At 43.8% G+C, this 10,705-nt stretch overlaps 1 protein-coding gene across 2 annotated transcripts in view; it reads right to left on the bottom strand.

The window, feature by feature from the left end:
* Positions 1 to 1,707: 1,707 nt before the first annotated feature.
* Positions 1,708 to 10,705, bottom strand: part of PCNX1 (pecanex 1) — a 138,484-nt gene continuing 129,486 nt past the window's right edge. Inside the window, exons 33-36 of one of the 2 annotated variants that reach the window (XM_090271074.1) lie at positions 8,616 to 8,821; positions 3,635 to 4,077; positions 3,104 to 3,244; positions 1,708 to 2,921 (exon numbers count right to left, since the gene is read on the bottom strand). In XM_090271074.1, the coding sequence (XP_090127200.1) occupies positions 2,781 to 2,921; positions 3,104 to 3,244; positions 3,635 to 4,077; positions 8,616 to 8,821 (931 nt within the window). In that variant the 3' untranslated portion in view covers positions 1,708 to 2,780. The remainder of the gene's footprint in view (positions 2,922 to 3,103; positions 3,245 to 3,634; positions 4,078 to 8,615; positions 8,822 to 10,705) is intronic. The other variant, XM_090271075.1, reaches the window with a different exon arrangement.

Raw genomic sequence — 10,705 nt, 5'->3', positions numbered from 1 at the left:
TGAAAGTTTTGGCAACTGTGAAGTAAAGAAACTAACGTCCACATGTACGTAGGCCAGAGTCTCTCGCACCAACAGAAAAGTGCAGGAGGGGTGGAAACAACCAGCTCACGACTCTGGAGTCAGCAGAATGAGACGTGTGATCAACTTAATGTAAGTATGTATATTTCTGTATAATAATTTAGGTCAAAGCATTGTTAAGACATACATTTTCTTCAGTTACCACTATTCTCCTTAATGCAATTATTAGAAAAGTATTATAATTTTTAAAAGACTATCAGTTTTATTTTAGGCTTAAAAAATAAGAACAGGGTTCCTTTAGGGTTTCTAATTAATAAAACTTCACTAAAGGTCTATCTGATAACAAGATTCAACTTGTTTTAAGAATTATGTCCACTAGCTGCTGCCCAAATCAAGACCCAACATGTATGTTCCATATAAAATCTAGTCTGTCATTTGAAATCTGACTTTGGAGTGTGTGATGTATTTAATAATTGGATGTAGGAGGTGGAGGGCTAGGAATAAAAATAACTCTAGCCCCTCTGATCGAATCATCTGAAATTCAGATTTATTTTTTCCTATGTAGGAAAATGAATTATTCTCCACTTTAGACTAAAAAGACTCCACTTTTCCTCTCACCTAGGCAATGACCATAAGAGATCACATTCATTTCTGAAAGGGAACAAGCAGCAGGGAGCACACTTCCTTCAGGAAGATTTTCAATAAATGTATATAGATAATCATATATTCAGTTTCAGAAGAAAAAAAGAAAACCCTAAATCTTCATGACATACTATAGATTTGCCAAAAACAGGCAAATATACACAATATAGTGATAGTATCAGGAAAATACATTTTGGTCAATTTCGAAAGGGCACATTTGTGTAAAGGTTCAGAAAATCATCTGACAAATGTTTTCAAACAGTAAATTTTGCAAAGTGTGAAGTCTAGAAATGTCAACACAAGGCACACTGGGTTCTGAATAATCACAAAAATTTTAAATTAGAAAAAGGAAAAATAGGTTTTGAGTGGAAATGCAGTAAGACGCTGTCTATTAACTACTTCATTCCTCAGGGTTCATTCCTCCTACTGAAGCGTTACGCTGCACGGGAAGGTCCACATCACAACCACAATTCGTAGAAAACCCTTCTCTCTTCTGCCACCTCATCGAAAAGATACTGGAAACCCCGCTGTCCAACACCGCAGCCACTGGGCACACGTGGCTGGTGAGCACGTGAAGTGTGGCTCGTGCCACAGGCTGAAAGAGTGATACTTGGGATATACTAGATTAAATAAAGTGTTTGAAGAAGATTAATTTCACCTCCTTTGCCATTCAGGAGGCAGAAAGATGGCTGCTCCTAAACGCTCAGAAGAAATGTACAGTCTTTCTTTTTCACTTAACAAGGGAAAGTGTTCTGAAGGATTTTAAAAATGCCAACAGCTGACAAATATAAATTGCAGTTCCCACTTAGCCCAATTGTAAATCTGGGTTATATAGGTCCCTGAATACATGCATTTAAAAAAAATAAAATTTAAGTTATGAGACAACATATGAAATAAGTCAATTTCACAGTTATAAATATTTTGAATAACAGGTAAACACTATACATTACAGGAAATAAAATTCAAGTAATAGAAAAAGGAGAGAGAAAAAAATAAAAGACTAAGTTATTAAAGAGGGATATAACAATAAGAACTGCACCATTTGGATAGTTTTGTTTGAAAAAAATTTTACTTAAGTGAACTGCATGTGAATAACTTCGAGAGCTAAGAACTCTTGAAATAAAAGGCAATCCATCCTTTCTTTAAATCCCTGGATGCTCATCCTCTTCTTTGGAAAGCACAAGTGTGTGCTTCCCAGGACTGGCCCCCGCACAGCCGGCTCCGAGGGCAGAGCGGCAGAGGGCCGGGCGCGGACCGCGTGGGAGCTCGACCACGGTGTGAGCGCAGGGCCTGGCAGCGGCATCCACAGGACCAAGTCACGGTGTTGGCCCATGATGAAGCTGTGAGTCTCTCGAGATTGAGGATTCGTTTTGAAGAAAACAGCTGATGTACTGGCATGAAGTACAGACCACTAACAGAAAACGGGCAGCGCAGTTCCTACTATGTGTGTATAAGGAGAGGGAAGGGGTTAATCCCAAAGGCAATTTAAATAATGGTATTTTATTTTTATATATAAATAAATGTTCTGAGAAATCTCAGACTTTAGTGCATTGTTGTAAAAAATTAGTGCAGGTTTTTTTTCTTCATTAAAACTTTTAGCACTCAAGGAATAAGATAAATCTATGTTTATAGTCTCTTTCACTGTACATTAAACTTTTATACTGCTATATGTCAAACAGAAGGTTTTTACACTGGTCTGTGTTTAAAAATCAAGGTAAATGGATTTTGTGTTCTATGACAAAACATGGCAATTATTTTTGGCAAAGAAATTAGGAAAATATGAGATCATAGTTTAGAGATCAAGAGTTTGTTGATTTAAAGCATAGGCAATGCATAGAAAAAACGTTTTTAAAGGATGTATTTTAACAGAACTTTATCCTTCATGCAAAATGTTTTCTCGGCAGCTAACTTAAAAAAAATATTTCCGCTTTATTTGGGGACGAAGACAGTGACAGGAGTCAGGGTGAAGGGCAAGGGAGAGGTACTTAACCAAGCCCATCCTGTGTTCAAGTCTCTCCTTTACAGGATCAAATGATACCTGCAGGCATCTTCTGCTCTCTCCTCTTTTTCCAACGTCTTGGAATTGAGAGGGAAAAGAAATGTAGTTATAAAACACTGGCTCACACTTCAGCCCCAAGCTCTAGGACCCCAGTTTCAACCACAGTCACATATTTATCCTCGATCTGGACCAGCAGTACTGTCTTGTCGATGTGGGATCTAGTACCTGGATCTCTGCTGCAAGGCACCCATCGGTGAATCACCTATGATTCAGAATAAAACAAGAACTTAGTGGCAGAGACCTTGAATATACGCAACAAGCTCTTATCCTTCACTTAAGATTAGAGGTAGCCATTCTGTCAGGTAATTTAACACAAAGACATAAATCAACTAAAAACATGGCTACGAAGAGTCAGCACACCGGCGAGCTCCCAGGAGAACTTACACGGCCTTCCATGCCCTCCTGAGGACTCCAGTCCTTCCAGCCGCTCCTCCCGGCCTTTAACCGGATGCCCTCGTCAGGCCACTGCAACTCCTTCCTTTTTGACAGATTGATCCCATCCAGAATTTGACTGGGATCCACAATCTGCATGATGAATAAATGGAGATCATTTCCAATTCATTTTTCTCTTGAAGACAGAAAATTATACAATCCCAAACAAAACTTCACAGGACTCTGTGTCTCAAGCTCTCCCACTGCCTGTAATGGAATAGAAAACAATCTAAAGGGCCACCTCCCGAATTCCTCTCAGCCTGCTAAGACCTTACTGCAATGGCCATGTGACAAGGGCAGAGCAGGGAACAAATATCAACACCGAAACACTGCTTGCTTTTAGTTTATACATGGCAGAAACATTTTAACATTCAAAAATGGCCTAGTGTTCAGACTAAGTAATGTAAGATGTGTTTACACAAGGAAGAATAAAAATAAATGCATTAAGAGAAACAGTGCAAGGAGAGCCCTGTGCTTACTCACTTGGACTCTGTAAATCACCTCCCCCTTTTTGGCGTGTGAATTATTGGCAGGACTTAAGGTGTTGCCTGGCGGGGCATCCGTGGCACTGCTCTGGCCCCCGTCTGTCCCAAGAAAGCCCACGAGGGCGTGGTGTTTGCAGGCTGGGATGCTTTGGCTGGAGCTGCTGGAGGAAGGCAGGCCGTGCTGCATGCAGGCCGTGCCACCCTGGCCGGAGGGCTCCATCTGGTTCACCATGGACAGGCGGGACTGGATGGAGGATGGCAAGTGGCGAAGTGATATCTGACTGGTGGAGGAGCGCCGACAAGGCACGAATCCCGTAGTGGACATCCGGAGGGAGGAATGCCGGCTGCTGTAGCAGTAAGAAGACTGGCTGGCTACTGAGGCCCGGGCCGGGGACTGTCTGACCAGGCTGGACTGCACAGAGTGAGCGCTATGGCTGGTGCCTGGGGAAGGGGAAACACAGCACCCATTCTAAGTGCGATGATTCAAACACAGGCCTTTTCATTTATTTATTTTGGGGGGGGGGGTAGATTCTAAGATTCTCTCCCTTAAGCAATTACCTGAATTTAACATTTATTCCTAAAACTTCTAAAGTTGTCATAATGAAACAAATATCTGAGATCTGTTTTCTTGTGCAGTTTTTATAATATAAGAGACAGACAATTAAATAATGTACAGCAAATATCAGGGTTTAAGGAAGGGAAAAATCCTAAAATAACTTTCACAGATATAATTCAAAATAACAAGAATACCTCTTTAACACACCAGAAATGAACTGTCTCATGAAAACATTAATAAGGATCTACTATGTGGCAAGCTCTGTAACTATTTCTCAAAGTATAGTATTAATACTCTTACAACCTATTCTAATGACAAGCTACACTGCCTACAGAGATGGTGATACCAAAATGTCATTTTCATATACATTAAGGAATTTCATATGAATATAAATTATCAGTGATACTGAGTAGTAAGTTTTTCTGTGTTCTTTTTCAAATGGCCTGATATGAGTCTTCAGATTCCTCCTTTTCCTGATTCATAGGTGATGTGAATGTTATTAGAAAATAATTATTAATTATATTGAAAACTAGCTACATGTACTTTTTAATCTGAAAATAAAGAGCTAATCAATGTAAAAGCAAAGGTACATTTAGAGAAGCACATTGACGGTTTTAAGTTTTCACTCAGAAAATTAAAAATTAAAAATTAACCTACAAGAAAAAAAATCTTAACAATTCTAGTGTCACTGATTTTTTTTTAATTGAAGTAAATGTCTTAAGACTTCATCTGATCCATGACAGCGCTGACCAATCAATCAGCCAAATGGAAACAGATGAAATCTGATTTCTGCTGCATACGAGTAGAGTGTAGATCTCATGTAAACGGTAAAAGAGGCAAAAAACAAAAAACAAAAATACCCACAAATCCTCCTTTTGGGATTGGGAAACTTTTTCTTAAATAGGATCTAAAACATACTAATTATAAAGGAAAAGATCAGTAAATTGCTCTACACTAAAATTAAGAAAATGTCATCAAAAGGAGGCAAGCTACTCTTCACATGAAGAGAATGCAAACCCAAGAGTAAGAATGGAAAAAGATATTTGTAGTATGGAAAACAGAGAGCTCAAATCCAGAATATACAAATAATTGAGGAAAAGCAACCAAATAGAAAAATGGGCAAGAGACTGAATGGGCCCTTCAGAAAGAAGATAGCTGATAATCTCATTTATAACCTTCTAAAGATGGCAGACATGGTTCGCCTCTTCACACAATCACATCAAAATTACAACTAAAATATAGAACAGCCATCACTCAGAACCGTCAGAAATTGAGTTGAATGGAAGTCTGACTACTACAAAATTAAAGAAGCCATATCCACTGAGATGGGTAGGAGGGGTGCAAACGCGGAACAGGCTGGCCCCTCACCCACGTGTGCTAGATAAAAATTCAGGAGAGATTATCTTGGGAGCGAGGAGTCCCAGCCCCACACCAGGTCCCCCAGCCCAGGGTTCCAGGATCAGGAAGATAAGTCCCCAGAACTTCTGGCTGCAAAAATAAGTGGGGATTGAATCAGTGGAAGAAAGTGCTAGAGCCCCAAACAGTTCCCCTTAAAGAACCCACACACGGACTCACCTACTCAGACTCATTCCCTTTGAGCTCCAACACCAGGGTAGCAGCTTGAAAGGCACCAGTGGCACACAGGGAGGAACTGAAGTGTCTGGCATCAAGGCAGGAGCTGGGGACAGCTTTCTCCCAGACAGAAAGGTAGGCAGAGACCATTGTCCTTTTTCTGAGTCCCCTCCCCTCCAGATCCACAGAGCCGGCAGGTAGGTGCCATATCTGAGACTCCCGTCAACCTCGCTAACAATGTTTGACCCAACCTGGAGATCTCCTGAGACTCCACCTCACCCAAGTTATGGGCTGACGCAAGCTGCTTTTCCATGTGAATGGCTAGTCTTGGCTCATGCTTCACAACTTCCTAAATCCCCTCAAACAAGCAACAACTGACCTACTGAGCCCCAGGCTCAGCGCTAGCAGCAGCCAGCCTAGGTTCAGAGCTTGGCTTCAACAGGGAATCGCCAAGTCCAGCATAAGTAGCAACCATCTCAGATTGCTTTATAGCTCAGGCAGGGTGGCCCAGGCAAAACACAGATGGGGGCTGACCTTGGCCTGCACCACTGGGAAACCCCAGGGCCAGCGCACCCCACGGACAGCTACAGACCACGTTGGAACACCACCACCATGTCCCCGCACAGAGGCTCCACCACGGAGGGAGGAGGTTGGTGGTCAGTGGTCACGGCCAATCCTTGCAGCTGACTGGCCTGGGTAACTCCCTCCCACTGACCTACCAACAGCAACCAAGGCTCAACTACAATAGGAGGGTGTACTCAGCTCACACAAAGGGTGTACCTCAAGTACCCAGCTTGGGTGATAGGGGAGGCTGTGCCACTGGACCCTACAGGACACCTGCTACATTAGGCCACACTACCAAGACACAGAAACAAAGCGGCTCTACCTAATACATAGAAACAAACACAGGGAGGCTGCCAAAATGAGGAGACAAAGAAACATGGCCCAAATGAGAGAACAGATCAAAACTCCAGAAAAAGAGGCACATGAAATGGAGATAAACAATCTATCAGATGCAGAGTTCAAAACTGGTTATAAGGATGCTCCAAGAACTTAGTGAAGACTTCAACAGCATAAAAAAGATCTAGTCAGAAATAAAGAGTACACTAATTGAAAAGAAGAACACCTGACAGTGATAAAACAGTAGAGTAGATGAAGCCAAGAATCAAATCAATGATTTGGAACTTAAGGAACCAAAAAATAACTGATCAGAACAACAACAAAAATGAATCCATAAAAAAAGAGGATAGTATCACACTCTAGGATAACTTCAAGAGGGCCAACATTTGAATCATAGGGGTGCCAGAAGGAGAAAAGAAAGAGCAAGAAATTGGAAATCTATCTGAAAAAATAATGGAAGAAAACTTGCCTAACTTGGTGAAGAAAATAAACATGCAAGTCCAAGAAGCACAGAGTCTCAAACAAGATGGATGCAAAGAGGCCCACTCCAAGATACATCATAATTAAAATGCCAAAGCTTAAAGATAAAGAGAGAATCTTAAAAGCAGCAAGAGAAAAAACATTAGTTACCTACAGGGGTGTTCCCATAAGACTATCAGCTAATTTCTCAAAAGAAACTTAGCTGGCTAGAAGGGACTGGCAAGCAATATTCAAAGTCATGAAAAGAAGGGACCTACAACCTAGATTACTCTATCCAACAAAGCTATGTTTTAGAATCAAAAGGCAGATAAAGTGCTTCCCAGACAAGAAAAAACTAATGGAGTTCATCATCATCAAACCATTATTATATGAAATGTTAAAGGGACTTATTTAAGAAGAAGATGAAAAGTATGAACAATAAAATGACAAAAAATATAAATTTATCAACAATTGAATCTAAAAAACAAACTAAGCAAACAGAAGAACAGAGACAGAATCATGGATAAGGAGAGGGTTTTGATGGTTGCCAGACGGGCAGGGGGTGTAGAGAAATAGGTGAAGAGGTGAGTGAATTATGAAGTGCAAATAGGTAGCTACAGAATAGCCATGAGGATATAAAGTACAATATAGGAAATGGAGTAGCCGAAGAACTTATATGCATGACCCACTGACAGGAACAATGGTGGGGGGGTTGCCTGAGGGAGTGGGGGGTGCTGAGTGGGAGGGGGAGGGGCAACGGAGGAAAAATCAGGACAACTGTAATAGCATAATCAATAAAATATAATTTTAAATAAATAAAGCCTCCAACTGCAGTTATCACAGCAATACAAAATAAAGTAAGAAAATTAATGACCACCCTTTCTCCTGTCCCCATGAGCAAGAAGGGAGCAGAGGTGGGAGTAGTACTTCAAGCTGGTGAAAGTTTACCAAACGGGCATTCCTACACATGACTGGTGAGAGCACCAACTGGAAAAAAAAAACTTTGTGGAAAGATTTTCCACATGCTATATCATGAGTCTTAAATATTCTCATAAACTTTGAGTCAGTGATTCCATTTTTCAAGTTTTCAGCTTAAGAAAATATGTGATTACAAAGACTTTTATACAAAGATTATTACAACATTCAGAAGAAACTTTTCAGCTTAAGAAAATATGTGATTACAAAGACTTTTATACAAAGATTATTACAACATTCAGAAGAAACCGTATCATTGTCCAAGAGGAGAGAATTTAAGTATATTATATTAAATAAATATTATGAGCCTTTAAAAAGGATACTTTCAAATATTTCAAATTTTATATATATAAAAAATGATTAATATAAACAAATAAGATAATTACCAACTGTGAATCAAACAAAATATTCAATTTATAGTATTTCCAAGTAAGTAATATGTCATCCTCTGCACACATACTAACTGAACCCCACAGCTCAGAGGTTACATCGTTCACATAATTTTGTCTCACATTACCAAGTGTTGGAGGATAAGACGTGACAGGTGGATGAAGCCCTGCTCCAGACCCCTGGCCTGAATTTCCGGTGCTTCCCTGGGACAGAGTGCTGTGGGGATCGTTAGGAATTGTTGCGTTGTTACTAGTGCAAGAAGTCCCACCTCCGGTGTCAGAATCTTCAATATTGCCACCGCTGTTACATCCAGCTCCACAACCTTTCCTTAACCTGGGAACAAAAACCAGAGTAGGAATCATTATTCCAAGATCACTTCAAGATAAGGTATTTTATTCATTTTTAGCTATTCCGAATGCTTAATGCTATTAATGTGCACCTTTTAAAGTCTTTATGGTGCAGTCGATATCAGGAACAAAACGTCTGTTATGTTTCCATATCCTCCCCTTATATTCACTGCCTTGATACTCCCAACTGATTTCACTTTCACATACTCTATCATCTTTCCTGCACCATAATAAAGAACTGTACACACAGAGTACACCATTAAGATTACAGCTGGAACAGAATTCTTGCCAGTGTGTATTCAGTGCCTCTGAAGTATGCAACACCTGAAAACATAATTGGACCCCAGAGAGGAGTCAGGCGGAGAGCGGATCTCTGCCCGCTGGCAGAGACGGGACTCGACCAAGTGGCATTGGCGCTGAAGGACAGGAGACAGCGTGCTACCGGGCAAGTGAGAACATAATTCTCCTTTATATTTTTCTCTAGTGGATGGTGGAGACGGGAGGAAAGTTTGGGTGTGGTAGGCCGTTCTGGAGGAGCCCAGGCGCAGGGGCGCGCTAATCCACTCCTCAACCCTACCATTGGGTCGCGGGGGCGCACATAGGGAAGTGCTCTCATTCACTGGCCCAGGTGCGCGGGGCCGTGAGTCCAGGCGTCCCTCGGACATTCCCCAACGGACATAAGATCAGTGCCCCAACGGGCACAGGGAGGGCCCACTGAACACGCAGAGGACTGTGCACAGACACCCCTAGACAGCTCCCGTGGGCGCAGGGCCCCAGGCCGGAAAGCAGACCACTAGCGCAGGCTCTGTTTGTGCCCGCCCAGACGGGTGAGGGAAGGCGGGCGGCTGCAGCACGGGAACAGCGAGAGGCGGCGACCCACGGACGCTCGATTCCACTGAGCGCAAGTGTCCCTGGCCCTGCCCTAAGAGGCGAGAGACCAACTCCCGGAGCTCGGCTCAGCGGGACTGAGGGCACAGGGCAGCGTGCGAGCGTGAAAGCACCTCAGCCCGGGGTCAGTGGGAGCTCTCTGGCCGCCTGTGCGGGCAGGGTCACCTTGGCGCAAACGGGGAACCGCCGCGGCCCAGCGAAAGAAGGAGCCAATCCCGGGGAAAGCGCTCGGGCCGTCCGCGCGGGCAGGGTCACCTCGGCGCGAACGGGGAACTGCCGCGCCCCAGCGAAAGAAGGAGCCAATCCCGGGGAAAGCGCTCGGGCCGTCCGCGCGGGCAGGGTCACCTCGGCGCGAACGGGGAACTGCCGCGCCCCAGCGAAAGAAGGAGCCAATCCCGGGGAAAGCGCTCGGGCCGTCCGCGCGGGCAGGGTCACCTCGGCGCGAACGGGGAACTGCCGCGCCCCAGCGAAAGAAGGAGCCAATCCCGGGGAAAGCGCTCGGGCCGTCCGAGCGGGCAGGGTCACCTCGGCGCGAACGGGGAACTGCCGCGCCCCAGCGAAAGAAGGAGCCAATCCCGGGGAAAGCGCTCGGGCCGCCCGCGCGGACAGAGACACCTTGGCACGAACGGGGAACCACCGCGGCCCGGCAGCAGTGGGCTCCAACCGCGGGGCAAACTCTCGGGCCGTCAGAGCGCGCAGGGGCTTACGCGCAAGGGCACCTCAACTGGCTACAGCGGGCAGCAAGGTAGCGCGCCGCGCCGGCAATCGCGGGCGCGCACCATAGCGGCAACCGGGTGCGCACACCAGTCCGGCAAAAGAACAAGAACCTCTGACCTGCCACACTAGACCAGCTGCGGACCCAGAAAAAGAAGGCAACACACCAAGGCTAAAACGGAGTAAAAACATCGTTTTTTTTTTTCTCCAAATTTTTTCTCCCTTGTTCTTTCTTTCTTCTTAATAATTTCTTTTCTTTCCTTCTTTC

This window comes from Furipterus horrens, unplaced genomic scaffold (genome assembly GCF_987537825.1).
Source record: "Furipterus horrens unplaced genomic scaffold, mFurHor1.1.pri manual_scaffold_3, whole genome shotgun sequence".
NCBI classification, from domain to species: Eukaryota; Metazoa; Chordata; class Mammalia; order Chiroptera; family Furipteridae; genus Furipterus; species Furipterus horrens.
The sequence above is the reverse complement of the archived record's forward strand: the minus strand, read 5'-3'. Positions and strand labels throughout refer to the sequence as shown.